The sequence below is a fragment of the Hylobates moloch genome, unplaced genomic scaffold (assembly GCF_009828535.3).
Source record: "Hylobates moloch isolate HMO894 unplaced genomic scaffold, HMol_V3 SCAFFOLD_14, whole genome shotgun sequence".
Classification (NCBI taxonomy): domain Eukaryota; kingdom Metazoa; phylum Chordata; class Mammalia; order Primates; family Hylobatidae; genus Hylobates; species Hylobates moloch.
In genome coordinates, this window is record NW_026652289.1 from 65,202,348 (window position 1) to 65,220,745 (window position 18,398).

Sequence of the window (18,398 nt, forward strand, 5' to 3'; positions counted from 1 at the left end):
CACACAGAAATATACTTCCATTGTTCTTGTAAGCCTTCACTGCTTTATTAAACTGTCTGTAGTTCACCAGTTTGAGATTTGTCTATTGTAATAGGTTTTTAAAAAAGACATTTAAAAATCTTTTCAAATACTACCAGGTTTAGGACTGTTATTTTTCTGTTAGTACGGAGACTACCAGATTTTCTTCCTCTAAACACCTAGCAAAGGCTAGTGGAAGTTTTGAAAAGAACGTGAAGCTAGAGGAAGGAGTAGTAATTTTGGAAAATAGGGCACTACTTCAAGGCTTTAGGCGTCTGGAAGGTGCTAATAAGATCATACTGTGTCTGGAAGATAAAAGACAAAGATTCCAATGGAAAAAAGTTAACAAAAACTACTGCTACTCTGCAGTGTTAATTAATGTGACTTTTTTGAGTTAGTGTTTCAGAGTTATTGTGCTTGAGCCTCCTTATAGCTATGTTCAGTGGGTTTTTAGGGACATTTCGTTATTAGTTTGGCTTGAATGATGAATAAGTAAGACATTGCTGTAATTACATAAATTTCTCTTCTACCTACTCTATTAAATCTTAATCTTAAAATGCTTTTCACAACTAAATTTTATTTATTTACTTTTCACTTTCAATAGAGTGGCAGACGAAATGTTGATTTGGATTTGGCAGCATCTCACAAAAAGAGAGGTAAGTGTAAGTATTAAGAACATAGTAAATATCTTAGTGAGACCCTGTCTCAAAAAAAAAAAGAGCATAGTAAACAAATTAAGAAGCTGTTTTTATATCTGACGTATTTAGATCTGATTGTCTTTGAAATGTAATTGCAAAAAATTTCAGAATCATTTTATCAGAAGAGTTAAAACGAAGACTATTTTCTTTAAAATATACACCCTTTAAAAATCTGGGAATGTTTAGGAGTTAATAATCAGTTATTTTCTCATTTGTCATGTATTTTGACTTTTTAAAAGTCCTATAGAATTCTAAAAACAGTACATTCCATTATGGTGGAAAGGGGTTATTTACATAATTTTCCATGTTTTAGCTCACAGAGTTGCTATAGTTTAAATGGTGTTACAGGGAGAACTTCTTACCCCATACACGTGTACACACACTTTGAAATAGAAAGTTTCTATTTTTTTTCCCTCTTGGCCTATTAAGATAAAGCATGTAAGAGATATAATATCTCGAGATGCTTTATCTCTTACATGAAGAGATATTATATCTCTTACATAAAAAATTTTTTTAAAATTTCATGAGGAACAACTTAGAGTGTCATTGAGAGTTAAGGTCTTTTGTTAATGAATAGTATAGTTAACTCATGTTATGTGTACAAATTGAGGAAAAACCCAGCAGTTTTAGATAATGTAAATCCAAGGATAACTAAAAACTCTCAAGTATTTTTCTCTTTTAACTGGTACTGCTGCTTTTTTTTTTTTTGGAGACAGGGTCTTGTTCTGTTGTCCAGGCTGGAGTGCAGTGGCACCATCATAGCTCACTGCAGCCTTGGCCTCCTGCGCTCAAGGGATCCTCCTACCCCAGCCTCCCAAGTAGCTGGGACTACAGGTGTGCAACACTATGCTCAGCTAGATTTTTATTATTTTTGTAGAGATAAGGTCTCCCTGTTTGCCCAGGCTGGTCTCGAACTCCTGGGCTCAAGCAGTCCTCCCACCTTGGCCTCCCAAAGTGCTGGGATTATTGTATGCATGAGCCACCATGCCTGCCCTAATGTATTTTTGTTTAAAACCATTTATTAAGTGGTTGTGAAAATGTGAAGTGTTAAAAATTGCCACTAGTGGCAGTTTTCTAAAAGTTTGTGAAAAAATTTTTTTTCATGATATTAAATCTTTTGTATTTCAGAATGAAACCCTTCTCTTAATAGCTTTCTTGGCAGAATGTTAGGTTTCTCATCCATAGAAAAAAAACAGAAATGAGGGAAAGAAATGCACACATAATTTTTTCATTTTCAGGTATATAGCTCAAAAGAATAAATGTTGTTACTTAAAATTTGGCAATATTTCATCATTTAATTACAATTAGAATAGAAAGAATGGGCCAGGTGTGGTGGCTCACACCTGTAATCCCAGCACTTTGGAAGGCTAGTCTGGGCAACATAGTGAGACCCCTGTCTCTACCAAAAAGAAAAGAAAAAGCTAGGCATGGATGCATGCATCTGTATTTCTAGCTACTCAGGAGGTTGAGGTGGGAAAATCACAGGAGCCCAGGAATTCGAAGTTGAAGGGTACTGTGATCATGCCACTGCACTCTAGCCTGTGTGACAACAGTGAGACCCTGTCTCAAAAAAAAGAATACAGAGAATGATTTCTCTGAAATATTAGGAATAATAAAGACCAGAGCTTTCTTTATTGAGAAGTCTTTTGAGACCATAACATACCAAAGCTGCTGAGTTTCTTAAAAAAAAATTACAGAGGGTGGGGCGCGGTGGCTCATGCCTGTAATCCCAGCACTTTGGGAGGCCGAGGCGGGTGGATCACAAGGTCAGGAGATCGACACCATCCTGGCTAACATGGTGAAACCCTGTCTTTACTAAAAATACAAAAATTAGCATGGTGTGGTGGCAGGCGCCTGTAGTCCCTGCTATTCAGGAGGCTGAGGCAGGAGAATGGCGTGAACCCGGGAGGTGGAGCTTGCAGTGAGTCGAGATTGCACCACTGCACTCCAGCCTGGGCGACAGAGCGTGACTCCATCTCAAAAAAAAAAAAAAAAAATTACAGAGTATTTGTGTTATCAAAAAAAATTAAATGATGTTTAGTATAATGTGCAACATGCATTTCATTATTTGGTAATTCTTTGAAAATTGGTAGTTCATTTTGACTTAGGAATTAAATTTTTGGAACAGATTTACTTTCCTAATTTTGTTTAGCTCAGGTGAATATAATTGCTAAAAGTTGTATGTTATATTAATAAATGTGTATCATTTGGTGCTAGAGAGAAAATGGCTCCAGACTTACTGAGTAGCATAAGAAATCCAATTTATAGTTTATACTATATTACTTAAGTTTATATTTATAAGTAATAGTTCATTGGTTAAAATTGTTCTTTTCTCTCAAATCTCTATCATGCTCATGGAAATATAATTTGAGATTCAGTCTGTGTTAACCAGGTCAGCATGTGCAAAATAATATCTTTGGAATAAAACAAAGTAGAATCCTCATCTTTCCAACTAAGAAAAAACTGTAATTTGAATGTGAATTACTTAGGCATGGATATAACATATTTAGGAGATTATATTTTCAAAGAGATTTTACAAAAATATTGTATATTTAGTGACTGCCCTTTGACACAGTGGGGTTTTTTTGTTTTGCTTTTAAATGATAGTAAAATAAATGACTATTTTTTTCCCTTTTTTGTCAATGTAGACCAGATGTCTTAAGCCATAAAATCTTCAATTGGGCAGTTGAATCTGCCAAGTCTGAGAACTGTTTGGGAGCCATTCAAACTGTTGAGTATTCTGATTCTGACTTGAGCCATGAAGGACAAATGTCCAGCCGAGTGAGAATTCTCTTTTTTTTTCTTTCTTTTTTTTTTTTTTGAGACAGTGTCTTGCTCTGTCACCCAAGCTGGAGTACAATGGTGCGATCACAGCTCACTGCACCACTGAGGCTTAACCTTCCCAGGCTCGAGTGACCCTCCCATCTCAGCCTCTCAAGGAGCTGGGAGGGACTACAGGCACATGCCACTATGCCTGGCTAATTTTATTTATTTATTTATTTATTTATTTATTTATTTATTTATTTATTTTTTATTTATTTATTTATTTATTTATTTATTTATTTATTTATTTATTTATATTTTGTAGAAACGGGGTTTCGCCATGTTGCTCAGGCTGGTCTTGAACTGGGCTCAAGCAATCTGCCCACCTTGGCCTCCCAAAGTGCTGGAATTACAGAAATGAGCCACCGTGCCTGGCCAAGAATTCTATGTGCTTGTTTACTCCTTCCAATATTTTGAGGAGGAAATGTAAAATGTTTCCCCTCATACAGCATTTGCATTTACTAGTCACAGTGGTCTTGAATTACTAAAAGCCTGATGAGAGGAATAGGAGAGAGATAATGCTGTTTAATTATATCCTGTTTACTGAAGTTTAATGGATATATAAATGACAATGGGTGTATACACATTTTCAGCTGCTCTTTCCATGCCTGCAAAGACTCCTCCTTGAGAGGGCCCCCTTGCCTGTAATCTCAGTATTTGACAATGGGGATACTAAGATTCACGCTGTTGAACCACGATTGCGCCTTTTTCTCCCCTCACTTCAGTTAATGTTTCACAATTGGTGTAAGCCCTTGGTCTAAGAAAGTGAATATGTAGGAAGGGGCAAAGAAATGCGGGCAGATACATTTGGCCACCTTCCTCAGCTTTTCAGAGGCATCAAAGCTAAATTTACTTTTTTTTTTTTTTTTTTTTGAGACAGAGTCTCGCTGTGTAGCCCAGGCTGGAGTGCAGTGGCGTGATCTCAGCTTATTGCAACCTCCTCCTCCCGGGTCCCTGTTCAAGCAGTTCTCCTGCCTCAGCCTCCTGAGTAGCTGGGATTACAGGCATGCGTCACTAAGCCCAGCTAATTTTTATATTTTTAGTAGAGACAGGGTTTCACCATGTTGGCCAGGCTGGTCTTGAACTCCTGACCTCGTGATCCCCCAACCTCGGTCTCCCAAAGTGCTGGGATTACAGGCATGAGCCACCGTGCCCGGGCAGCTAAATTTACTTCTAAAAGAGGTGGATGAAACATTTCTTCTGCTTAGCACCTCAGAGGCAATATGAAATTTGTATTTAGTAAACATTTATAAACATTTATAAACTACTTACTATATGAGCATTGTTCTAAGCCCAAATATTATAGTAACTCATTTAATTTTCATAACAGCCTGATAAAATTCTTGACAAAACCTGTAAGAATATGTTAGTAATTTGGTACTTTGATAAAACTTAAAAGATTGCTATGGTTGTACGATTGTTTACAGAAAGACAATACCTTTTTGCAGATATTTGATTTTAGTTTTCATATTTAAGCTGAAGATGATACAGTGAAAAGTTGTGGGATATCAAAACAGCAACTTAAGAAGCAACATCAGAAATCTTATTAGTTAAAATACTGTGTGGTTTGATTATCGCCCCTAATCTTTAAATATTTTGTTAGGGTTTTATTGCTAAAATAATACTGGAAACATTTATCAACACGTGTGTTTCATGGTATAACATGTATGCGCGAAATGCTATTTTGTCTGTGCATTTCAAATTAGATGATATAAAGAAAAGCAAATGTAAATGTTTCTCTCCTGTATCAAATTTCTCCTTTTGTTTTCTGATTCTCGTGTGGTAGTGTATTTACTCCTTTTTGGCCAGTTGAGCCCCAGAAAAAAGAAGAGCTTCAAGCAAGTACATGATGGCATGTTTAATTTTTTTCCCCTTTTAGCTTGCCTACATATTTTATGGTTTATAAAGTATGTATTGCAGCTCTGCCATGTTCATTTTGAAAATTCCATTTAAAAACCAAATTTGTAAGGACAAGTAAACAATCTCAAAAATTTTTTTGTTGGATTTTGTATTTTCTTTATATAGTAGGTGATTCCAAATTAATATTAAGAATTGAGCTTAGTCTCAATTGTTATGTAGAAGCTTTTAATGGCCTTTTCAGATATAATATTTCCTATATTCAGATAGTACAGAGCAAACCAAAGTTATCAGATTGTTATACTTTAAAAAAAATTAAAGTTCTTTCATCTCCTATTTCCATATTATAAATTTTTGTGTTTTAAGTCTTTTTGATGTCAAACTAAATATTTTGATGGAAATTATTTATCCTGATGCTTCCACATAGTGTGTTTCCTGTTCTTAATATTTTATTTATACAAAGTTAGATTTGGGTTAATTTCATCCGTTAGGGCTCAGCAGACTACAGCTAGGAGGCCAAGACTGGCCTGGCACCTATTTTTGTTTATCAGGTTTTATTGGAACACAGCCACACTCACTTGTTTAAGTGGTTGCTTTCATACTACAACAGCAGAGTTGTGTAGTTGTGACAGAGACCTTATGGTCTGTAAAGCCTAAAATATTTACTATCTGGCCCTTTGCAGAAAAAGTTTGCCGTCCCCTGCTTTAAATTGCAGAGGATTTAATTTTGGGCTTTGTCAGCCATTCCATAGAATATTTTGGTTTATATGAAGACAGTTCAGTATTGGTAGATTCATAATTGAACCTTTATATAGGCAGGCAATTGAAATTTCCATCAGTGATTTGTGAGTTGGTTAATAATGAATATGTAAGACTACCTCCTATAAAATTAAGGAATTAAGGTCATTATTTGACAAACCAATTTTTTTGTGCCTTTGTTTCCTCAATTGTGAAAATTGGACTAAATAATCTTTAAGGTTTCTTTTTCTTCTGCAGTTCTAATATCAGTTCCTTGCGTATTTTATATTCATTTTGAAAAGTAATTTATAAGTATTAGTAACTAGAAAAACCTTTTATTCTGAAATTTTATTATTAAAAAAAAAACACCCCCCAAAAAACAAGTTCAATGTGAGGAGCCAGAAGCTATCATTCATAAGTTAAGTCTAAATACAGATTTTGAATTTGAGGTGCTTTAAGGAAATGAAAAAAGAACGTATATATTTTTTACATTAGCCTCTACTTTATTCTTTAAATATTTTTAACTTAATATGTTATGCATCTATGATATCATTCTTTGAATTTTCAGTCTTTTCTGTGTTACGTGAAAGAATATTCAGCTCTACAATTTGGGGAAATTTTTAGCTAGGTTGTTATTTTTCATGTTCAGCAAGACTGAAAATTAAGCTTTTTTTTTTTTTCTTTTCTTGAGGCAGGGTCTTGCCCTGTCACCCAGGCTGGAGTGCAGTGGTGAAAATTAAGCCTTTTTAAGTCTTAATAATTCTTGCTAAAACATAGAAGGCAGATAAACCGTATATTCTTTGCCATTCTACATTATTTTACTAGGATACATATAAATTATTTCACAGTTACTTTGTAATATTAGCTCCCTGTTACGAATTTTGAAGTCCTAGGGTTTAATTGACACCAGTATAGTAATTCAAAAATAAGATTCTACATTGAATATTGTGTTAGTTTGTTTTCTCTGTGGGCATTAGTGTTTAAGTAGTTATCTTCCCAAACTTTTCTATCTAGCTATATAAGTGATATAATTTTTATGCATATTTAATTGAGTACCTTAAGATACTTTCCTAATTGAGAAATTTAGTATATTCACATAATAGGATGTTATACAGCAATCAAATAAATGAACCATGGTTACACATAGTAATGTGGATGAATATTAGCAATATTATATTGAATGAAAGAGTATGTCCAAAAAGGTGATATAAAATGATACTCTTTTTTAAAAGTCAACAACAACTAAAACCATTATTCATCTTAGGAATACATTAAAACAATAAAAACAAGGAAATAATAAACCCAGGCTTCAGGATAATAAAACTTTAGGTAGCAAGAGATGGGCTGGAGGAAGAGCAAATAGATAGAAGTTACTGTTAGTTTTCCAGTTCTTGTGTTCACAGATATTTATTATAAATATGTGATTTCAAAATTGGGCCATGCATGGACCAATGATGAGAGTATGTCATGAACAAAGGATTGTAGTTAATCAAATTTATGTATCTGAGATCAGTTAAAGATTTGTAAGAATTGGACATTTATATGTTTATTTAAAGCTAATATTGACATATGACTTGGACAGTTGCTGTTGTGTTCAAACATGTTAACATTTTGCTGTCTAATGTAAAGATTTTAGCTTAAAAAATACCCACTGGCAAATCTAATGGTATTATATTTAGCAACTATTTTGATGCCACTTGATAATTTTATATAGGTATCATTTTACAGTAAATCTCATATATTCTTGTCTGTGAAACTTTGCTTCCTCTATATAGGAGTTTCACAACCTGCAGTAAATATGCACATGACACAGTCAGTGAGAATGTTCCTTATATTAATGAAACCCAAAGGGTGATGTTTATGTCTCCTTTTTGTGTAAGTTTACTTGCCCTTCTATATTCATTATTTGGTAATGTTTCATTGCAGATATGTAGACACTTTGTTCAGTCTTAACTTGCCCTTTGTAATGATAATGTTAAATTAGATGAAATCTTTCTGTTTTGAGTAGGTCTTACCATCAGTGTCTTAAGTGCCTACCTAGTTCCTTTTTGTTCATAAATGATGATCTGGTTTAATACTGCAGAGCATTTTAAGCTAAGCATTTTGAGAACAGCTTCTGCCTTTCTTTTTCTTGTGGCAGCGTGTTGCTAAAGCGCTTACAGAGACACTGGTACATCAAACAGGGCTTTCCCTTTATTTTCTTACATTGCTCTAATTTTTGTTTGTTTGTTGTTTTTACCAAAGCATTTTGCTCAGATTCACTTAATGCATGTGTGTATTCAAACATGAGTATCCATTTTTCACCAGTTGGTTATGGTAGCAGCACTCAGCCTTATCTAGTTTCAGAATGTATGCTCTACTTGATTGCCGTTGATATATGTTTATTCTGTTTGTATATAGGTCCTATGCACAGTCAATTGGAATCCCTGAGTGACTCTTGGGCTCGCCTGAAACATAGCAGAGACTGGTTATGCAACTCCTCCTATTCCTTTGAGTCAGATTTTGATCTTACCAAGTCTTTGGGAGTTCACACTTTGATTGAAAATGTTGTAAGCTTTGTGAGTGGAGATGTGGGGAATGCCCCAGGTTTTAAAGAGCCAGAGGAAAGTATGTCTACAAGTCCCCAGGCCTCCATCATTGCAATGGAACAGCAGCAGTTAAGGGCAGAAGTAAGTCTTTGATATTTACTCCTTATGAGAGCTCTGGAGACTTAAAACTGAACCATTGAATGTATAGGTCTAGGTAAAACCTTTCCTTTTCTTTTTCTTCTATTCCTTGCTTTCCCCATTCCTGTACCTGAGCTTTTAAACATAACTTTCTTAACTAGGACAGCATGTTATTTTGTTTGAACTAGACTAAAGTGCATTTAAAATTGTCATCTCTCAGAACAACATACTCAGAAGTCTTCACTTCGCTCTCGTTGCCCAGGCTGTAGTGCAATGGTGAGATCTCGGCTCACTGGAACTTCTGCCTCTTGGGTTCAAGCGATTCTCCTGCCTCAGCCTTCATAGTAGCAGAGATTATAGGCATGCACCACCATGCTTGGCTAATTTTTTTGTATTGTTAGTAGAGACGAAGTTTCACCATGTTGGCCAGGCTGGTCTCAAGCTCCTGACCTCAGGTGATCCACTTGCCTCGGCCTCCCAAAGTGCTGAGATTACAGGTGTGAGCCACCGCTCCCGGCCCAGAGCCTTCGTTTTTGACCCATTTGTCTCAGTTTAAATTAGACACCTGCTTTAGATTAGAACCTCACAGAAATAATTGCTGCAATCAAGACCCACTGTTGAATGCTAAAATGAGTGAGCAAAACTTGAAAGAGACATAAGATGTTTGCATAGCCTTAAAGTATCTTCCCCCAAATATTTATTAATTATTGTGGTTTTAACATGTCCACAATTCTTCCATAGTTCTCCCTGCAGGAAGTGGAGGTTAATTCTTCTCTCCTTGAGAGTGAGCTGGACTTACTGGCTTGCTTCTAACAAATAGGCTGTAGGAAGGAGATAAAACTGTAACTTCACATTGCAGAAACCTGGCAGGTATCGCCTTAACTAAATGATTAAGATTGGCCGGGCGCGATGACTCACTCTTGTAATCCCAGCACTTTGGGAGGCCAAGGTGGGTGGATCACCTGAGGTCAGGAATTTGAGACCAGCCTCACTAACATGGTGAAAACCTGTCTCTACTAAAAATACAAAAATTCAACTGGGCGTGGTGGTGGACGCCTGTAATCCCAGCTACCTGGGAGGCTGAGGCAGGAGAATCACTTGAACCCAGGAGGCAGAGGTTGCAGTGAGCCGAGATCGTGCCACTGCACTCCATCCTGGGCAACAAGAGTGAAACTCCATCTCAAAAATAAAAATTAAAAATAAAAATAAAAATAAAATCAAGATTAACATCACCTGTGTTAAGTCATGTTGCTATAGTGTGATGAGAACACTTTATGTGGTATTCTTCCCCCAAATCCATAATTCCACGGTAGTCATGAGAAAAAAATCAGACAACCCAAAATTTAGGGACATCTACAAAATATATGAACAGCTCCTCCAAAGTGTCATCATGAAAAAGAAGGAAAGACAGAATCTGTCACAGGGTAGGAGAGACTAAAAAGTCATGGCAACTAAATGCAATGTGGTATCTGGATTAAATCCTGGAACAAGAAATGAACATTATGGAAAACTAAAATCCAAATAAAGTCTTCTAATTAATACTATTTTACTTTAGGTTTAGTTAATAGTATTGTACCAATGTTAATGTCTTAGTTTTCATAAATGTGCCATGGTTATGTAAGATGTTAAGATTAGGGGAAGCTCAAGGAAGAGTATACAAGAACTCTCTGTACCATCTTTACAACTTTTCTGTATATCTAAAATTATTTCAAAATAATTTTTTTTTTTTTTTTAAGAAGAAGGATAAGCTGATCAACTACAGTGATGGGGAGTGTTTTCCTAGGGAAGATAGGGGCAGAAGTTCAAGAAAACCACAGAGAAATAGTTCAGAAGTATTTCTCATTCCTGGGCTAAAGAGTATTATATAAACTTATTAATAAAGAAAGCAATAGCAGTACTACCTTATAGTTTTGAAACTTTCACATACATCTCCTTGTGAGCTTCACAATAGCTGTGTGAATAGATCAGATAAGGTATTATTAGTCTTATTTTATATACGAGGAAACAAATTCAGTAAGTTAAGTGACTTTCCCAAGGCCACACAGTAAGATAAGAGTCCTTGAAACCGTGTCTCCTACATCCAAAGCTACTACTTTTCCTATTGTACGCTAACATTTTTTATTCTGATGTGTGCTTATAGAGTTTTTAGAAATATCTTCATAAAAACTAATAATAATAAATATTTATCTTAGAATAGATTCATATGAAATGTCAGAATTTTCTAAGTGTTAAAAATACTGTTTTTGGCATACAGAGTTTTGTTGTGTCTGAGTTAAGTGAAGAACTCTAAAATATGTTTTTTTCCTCAAGCTTCGTTTAGAGGCACTTCATCAGATCCTCGTTCTATTGTCTGGGATGGAAGAAAAAGGTAGCATCTCACTGTCAGGAAGCAGGTTGAGTTCAGGCTTCCAGTCCTCCACACTACTCACGTCTGTGAGGCTGCAGTTCCTAGCAGGGTGTTTTGGTCTAGGCACTGTTGGACACACAGGAGCCAAGGGAGAGAGTGGCCGATTGCATCACTATCAGGTAGGTGACACCCTGCAGTATATACAGGTTTTAACTGTCATTTTACAAAGCCACTTTAATAATGTGGAACTTTTTGGTGTTTATGGTTCAGTTTAAAAATACAAAGACTTTAAATTTTTTAAGATAGCTCATTTGTTTCTTTTCCTAAATAATGCAGTTGAGATTAGGTGAGCCATGGTATTATTGTACTATTGTAGATTATTTGCCGGCTCAGTTTTATTAATCCAGTTTTATTATCCAGTTTGGATGGGAATAGATCCAAGTAAGGGTAGGGATTAGATTTTGGGAGATTGGGTTTCAAGAGCTTATGTTTTAGATTTGATCATTTACCTAGTTTGTGTGATTCCTTTGATAACTTAGAAAAAAAGTGTTATCTTTATGTCTTTCATATTTAGGCAGGAAACACTGCTTTGTGAGGAAATAGATTATACAGACTCGGCCGGGCGTGGTGGCTCACACCTATAATCCCAGCACTTTGGGAGGCTGAGGTGGTTGGATCACCTGAGGTCAGGAGTTCAAGACCAGCCTGGCCAACATGGTGAAACCCCATCTCTACTAAAAATACCAAAAATTAGCTGAGTGTGGTGGTGGGCGCCTGTAATCCCAGGTACTCAGGAGGCTGAGGCAGGGAGAATCACTTGAACCCAGGAGGTGGAGGTTGCAGTGAGCCAAGATCACGCCACTACACTCCAGCCTGGGCAACAGAGCAAGACTCCATCTCAAAAAAAAAAAAGATTATATAGACTCAACAATTATCAAGCATTTAAAATTAAATTTGGAAGCTGGGCATGGTGGCACCCACCTGTAGTCCCAGCACTTTGGGACGCCGAGGCTGTTGGATTGCTTGAGCTCAGGAGTTTAAGACCCGCCTGGACAATATGGCAAAACCCTGTCTCTACAGAAAATACAAAAAATTAACCAAGTGTGGTGGTATGTGCCTGTAGTCCCAGCTACTTGGGAGGCTAAGATGGGAGGATCACTTGAGCCTGGGAGGCAGAGGTTGCAGTGAGCCAGGATTGCACCACTGCACCCCAGCATGGGTGATACAGCAAGACTCTGCCTCAGAAAAAAAAAAATTATTATATACTTTATATACTGAAATATAGTAAATAATTAAAAACCATCGTAAGGCTCTAGCATAGACTAGGAATAAAATGTTATTACTTCTTTTTGCAAGCAGGTATTATTGTTGCTAATAGAAAAAGTAAATCTTTATGTGTAATTCAGGATGGGATCAGAGCAGCTAAGAGAAATATTCAGATTGAAATCCAGGTAGCTGTGCATAAAATTTATCAACAGTTGTCTGCTACCCTGGAAAGAGCCCTGCAAGCAAACAAGCATCACATTGGTAAGTAAACTGTCCCTGCAAATGCACAGTGCAGGTTACATTTTAGCCCGAGGTTATGGTACTAGTTATGTTCTATATTTTGTGTTTAACATTAGTAGATAAACTTATAGGTAAAGAATAATTAAAAATAGTGTTTCATGTTATTAATATTTTAGAAAATGATTCATTTTAATAAATGCTTTGTTTACTGAAAGGAAGATTCTTAACTGTCTCTTTGTCTTTTAGAAGCCCAGCAACGTCTCCTTCTGGTGACGGTTTTTGCCCTAAGTGTTCATTATCAACCAGTAGACGTTTCTTTGGCAATTTCCACTGGTCTGCTAAACGTATTGTCACAGTTGTGTGGTACAGACACCATGCTAGGACAGCCCCTGCAGTTGTTGCCAAAGACGGGTGTTTCCCAGCTTAGCACAGCTTTGAAAGTGGCCAGTACAAGGTTGCTCCAGATTCTAGCCATCACTACTGGGTAAGTATGGTAGATGTCTTTGTAGAACTGTATGAAGTCTGGTCTTCCTCCATTTTAGAATTCCCCCTTTCCCTCTAATCTGCTTTATGTATTTAAGCACTATGTTTGCCCTTCTGTGTGTTTGCCACTTATTTTTTTCTTTTATTTCACATAGGACCTATGCTGATAAACTGAGTCCCAAAGTAGTTCAATCCTTGTTGGATCTACTCTGTAGTCAGTTGAAGAATTTATTGTCCCAAACTGGTGTACTACATATGGCCTCTTTCGGAGAAGGGGAGCAAGAAGAGGGTGAAGAAGAAAAAAAAGTTGACTCCAATGGAGAAACTGAGAAGAAAGATTTCAGAGGTAATGTAAGCCTCTTTCTCTGTCTTTACTTACAAGCATTTATTAAAACCCCATTGTGTGCATATGATTAGAATGTAGAGTTCCTCTTCCTTATGACGTATGATGGGATTTATATTTGTTTATTTACAAACCCCTTTTCTCTTCACGTATATGTGATTTAGATGAGCTTCTGACCAAACATCCTCTGCTTAGAGTCTGTTAACCCTCATGTTGTGACCATACTGCCCATTCTCTAGGTTCAGCCTCTCCTTGGCTGTCTGGGCTCTGAGACCTAGATTTTAGAGGACTGATTTTCCCCAGGTTGTATTTTGCCTAGGGGGAAGCTCAGATGTTTTCTTAGCATTTGATCCTGACAAGCCATCTCTAACCTTGATACCGACAAGCCATCTCTAACCTAAGTCCTGACCTAAATTTTCTCCCAGGCCAGGCGCAGTGGCTCACACCCGTAATCCCAACACTTTGGGAGGCCGAGGTGGGTGGATTGCTTGAGCCCAGGAGTTCAAGATCAGCCTGGGCAACATGGTGGAACCCCATCTCTACTAAAAATACAAAAATTAGCCTGGCATGGTGATGCATGCCTGTAGTGCCAGCTGCTTGGGAGGCTAAAGCACAAGCCAGGCGCGGTGGCTCACGCCTGTAATCCCAGCACTTTGGGAGGCTGAGGCGGGCGGATCACGAGGTCAGGAGATCGAGACTATCCTGGCTAACACGGTGAAACCCTGTCTCTAGTAAAAATACAAGAAAATTAGCCGGGCGTGGTGGTGGGTGCCTGTAGTCCCAGCTACGCGGGAGGCTGAGGCAGGAGAATGGCGTGAACCCCGGGGGACGGAGCCTGCAGTGAGCTGAGATTGCACCACTGCACTCCAGCCTGGGTGAAAGAGTGAGACTCCGTCTCAAAAAAGAAAAAAAAAAAAAGAATCACTTGAACCTGGGAGGTGGAGATTGCAGTGAGCTGAGATCCCACCACTGCACTTTAGCCTGGATGACAGAGTGAGAGCCTGTCTCCAAAAAAAAAAAAAAAAATTCCCCCAGCACCAAGGGTTTTGATGTCTGTTTATTTGTTTTCTGGGTTTTTTTTTTTTTTTTTTTTGAGACAGGGTCTCACCCTGTCTGTCACCCAGGCTGGAGTGCAGTGGCATGATGTGGGCTCACTGCAACCTCTGCCTCCCAGGTTCAAGCAATTGTCCTGCCTCAGCCTGAGTGGCTGGGGTTGCAAGCGTGTGCCACCACACCCAGCTAATTTTGGTGTTTTTATTAGAGACGGGGTTTCGCTATGTTGGCCAGGCTGGTCTTGAACTCCTGACCTCAAGTGATCCGCCCGCCTTGACCTCCCAAAGTGCTGGGATTACAGACGTGAGCCATTGTGCCTGGCCTGATATTTGGGAACTGGATTATAATTAGGAGGAGCTCGATTTCTTCCTAGACTGTTCTGTTCTCTGGTCACCAATAATTCTTTATTATACTTAGTCATCATAATTATAGCATATTCATTTTTATTGTACAGGGATGTAAAAGATGTTTCAAGTTTAGGCTTTATTTTCTGACCTTTCCCCATTCTATTCTTTAAGTTTTCAGAATTCAGTAGCTGACAGCCTAACATTTTGAATTAGATTTGTGCTTACTGCAGTTTCAAGGTAAATTATGTGATATAAGACTATTTCTTGTTGGCTCTTGGTTGTAACGTAAACTTGTCTCTTCACTGTAGCTGCTCTTAGGAAACAACATGCAGCCGAACTCCATCTAGGGGATTTTTTAGTTTTTCTTCGCAGAGTTGTATCTTCAAAAGCAATTCAATCAAAAATGGCTTCCCCAAAGTGGACAGAAGTGCTTCTAAATATAGCATCTCAGAAATGTTCTTCAGGTACATGTCCTTTGCCTTTGTCTTAGTGTATTTATAGATATTACTTGCATTTCATTAAGATAATGCCAGACTTTAGCAACACTCTATGCGTAACCTTGATTTGAAGGCTTTTCTTTCTTATTTTCTGCATACCTATTTGATCAAAAGAAAACTCTAATTTCAGAAGTAAAAATTGGCAGAAAATAAATAATGTAGCTCTGGAGAAGATCATGGAATTTATCTAGAGAACTTCATCCTCTTTGTTCAGATTACAAAACTAAGAGTAAGCAGAGAACATCCTCTTTAATATGATATTTTAGCACAGATTCTGACCTTGCTTCTTGGATTATCAGAATGCAGATCTGAATTTGTACAGTCTCTCTTATCATAATGTGATTTCTGTTGCCTTTATTGTGACTTCTGATTGTTTGATATTTATCACAGTTCTATAGAATAAGCTCAATCCCTGGTCCTTACCCTAAAAGGTCTGCTTACATAGATTACAGTCAGTCCTTTCCTGTTCTCTTTTGCTAAAATTGTGGTAAAATGTACGTAACATAAAATTTACCATTTTAATCATTTAAATGTACAATTTAGTGACATTAAGCTTATTCACAGTATTATACAACAGTCACTGCCATCCATTTCCAGAACTTTTCATAATCTCTAATCTAAGTATGCCAAAACATAATGTAATCCTCTATGGCACATGGTATTTTATATGTTTACATGCTCAATATACTTTTTTTCTTAATTAGTATAACTTACAACTGCTCCTTTTTTTTTCCTTTAATAAGGTAAGGCTTATATTAAGTTTCAAGAGGATAAAGAAAAATCACATATTCATTTATTTTCAACTGATCTTATTACAGTTATATGTATTTTTTAATTACACATTTGTGTATCAATATCCTATTTTCTACCATGGATTACTTCATTTATTTATTTATTTTTTATTATTTTGAGACAGAGGCTCTCTGTGTTGCCCAGGCTGGAGTGCAGTGGTGTGATCTTAACTCACTGCAACCTCTTACTTCTGGGCTCAAGTGATCCTCCCGTCTCAGCCTCCCAAGTAGCTGGGATCACAGGCATGCACCACCACTCCCAGCTAATTTTTGTATTTTTAATAAAGGCAGGGTTTCACCATGTTGGCCAGGCTGGTCTTGAACTCCTGGCCTTAAGTGATCTGCCCGACTCAGCCTCCCAAAGTGCTGGGGTTACAGGCATAGGTCACCATGCCTGGCCCTTGGCTTACTTTAGAAAAGTACAGTCTGTTTACTCCCCATTAACCCTAACAATCCCTGTGAGACAGTCAGTGCATGGACGGGGAGAGGAAATGAGAGGGAATAATAAGCATGAGCTTTGGAGATTAACAGACCTGTTTAAAACTCTACCTCTATGAGCTTGTGTGGCTTTGGTCAAGTTACATAACTTCTCTCAGCCTCATTTTTCTCAACAGTAAAATGGGGCTGTAATTCAGTTTGTGAGGATTAATAGAATGTATATGTGTGAAATGTGTAGCATAGCATAGTATCTGGCACAGGTACTTTTTTCCAATGCTTTTCCCATTATGTATACATAAAAACTGAGGCATAAGCATGAATGTATTCATACGCATTCATAGGTACAGAATAGATCCAGAATTCTTGTGATAATAGTTTGAAATCAAGTTTGTTCCAGCCATAAATGTTTAGCAGCCTCAGGAATTTTTCTCCCAGAAGTTCATTTTAACTTTGAATTTAAGTCACATTGATAATAAGAAAATGTCTTTTTCCCTCCAGGTATTCCTCTGGTTGGTAACTTAAGAACAAGGCTCCTTGCACTTCATGTCCTTGAAGCTGTGCTGCCAGCTTGTGAATCTGGTGTAGAAGATGATCAAATGGCCCAGGTTTTTATTTTTAAAGTTATTAGAAGCTGTTTTCCATATTTGCAAAATGATTCACCCACATCTGTACTTAACAGTCTCTTCAGTTGTAAATGTGTCTTTTGTTCAATGGCATAACGTTTACTTTTAGGACTGCTTTCTTTATTGTTTCACCCCTAAGGAGAGAGCAAAAAAAATTAAGTTATGGGGTGTGAGAAGTAGAGGGATAGAGAATACTCTGCAAGGTCAGAAGGAAAGAAAAATCTGAATTTCTTACTAGGTTTGGACCTCTATAGGAAGAAACATGTGGGAGTGTCCTAATCAGAGGTCTAAATAGTAAGACAAAATGGGACCCACTTTCTAATGGGTTAATATTTCTTTTTTTTTGAGATGGAGTCTTGCTCTGTCGCCCAGCCTGGAGTGAGTGCAGTGGCGCGATCTCAGCTCACTGCAGCCTCCGCCTCCTGGCTTCAAGTGATTCTCCTGCCTCAGCCTCCAAGTAGCTGGGACTATAGGCACATGCTACCATGCCTGGCTAATTTTTGTATTTTTAGTAGAGACGGGGTTTCACCATGTTGGCCAGGCTGGTCTCAAACTCCCGACCTCAGGCAATCCACCCACCTCAGCCTCCCAAAGTGCTGGGATTACAGGCATGAGCCACCGTGCCTGGCATCTAATGGGTTAATATTTCTAAAAAGTGATATTTAACTTATAACCACTAAAAGTAGCTGTTGAACACTGGTATAATCAAACTTCGCATGCGAGTTAATATTACAGTTAACATGATACAGCTTTTCTAAAAATACTTAGTTACTTTTTACAAATTTTATCCTTTTTTCTTCAATAAAACAGATTGTTGAGCGCTTATTTTCCCTTCTCTCCGATTGTATGTGGGAGACACCCATTGCTCAGGCCAAACATGCTATTCAGATCAAGGAAAAAGAACAAGAAATAAAACTACAGGTAATTGGTTTTTCCTAAAAGGTATTCTTAACAGCATAAGTGAATATTCTGTCACTTGTCTCTGAATGCCTGTTCCTCTGAGGCACCTTGCTCTATCATTTATTCCATCTCCTCTCTTGGCATTCTGTCTCCCTCTCCACTGATTCCCTCCCCTCAGCTTATAACCGTGCTTAACTCATTTCCCCTCTCCTAAATCACATTTTTATCCGTGAAGCCTTCTCTGTCTTCTCTCTTGTCCTGTACTACTAA

The 18,398-nt window shown here is 37.5% G+C and overlaps 1 protein-coding gene across 10 annotated transcripts in view; it reads left to right on the top strand.

The window, feature by feature from the left end:
* The window catches only part of HERC1 (HECT and RLD domain containing E3 ubiquitin protein ligase family member 1), a 241,425-nt gene that overhangs the window by 131,532 nt on the left and 91,495 nt on the right, over positions 1–18,398 (top strand). For all 10 annotated transcript variants that reach the window (XM_032174831.2, XM_032174833.2, XM_032174835.2 and 7 more), the window contains exons 25-33: positions 623–674; positions 8,535–8,803; positions 11,111–11,326; positions 12,554–12,674; positions 12,900–13,137; positions 13,292–13,482; positions 15,188–15,343; positions 17,104–17,210; positions 18,039–18,149. In XM_032174831.2, coding sequence (XP_032030722.1) covers positions 623–674; positions 8,535–8,803; positions 11,111–11,326; positions 12,554–12,674; positions 12,900–13,137; positions 13,292–13,482; positions 15,188–15,343; positions 17,104–17,210; positions 18,039–18,149 — 1,461 coding nt within the window. The remainder of the gene's footprint in view (positions 1–622; positions 675–8,534; positions 8,804–11,110; positions 11,327–12,553; positions 12,675–12,899; positions 13,138–13,291; positions 13,483–15,187; positions 15,344–17,103; positions 17,211–18,038; positions 18,150–18,398) is intronic.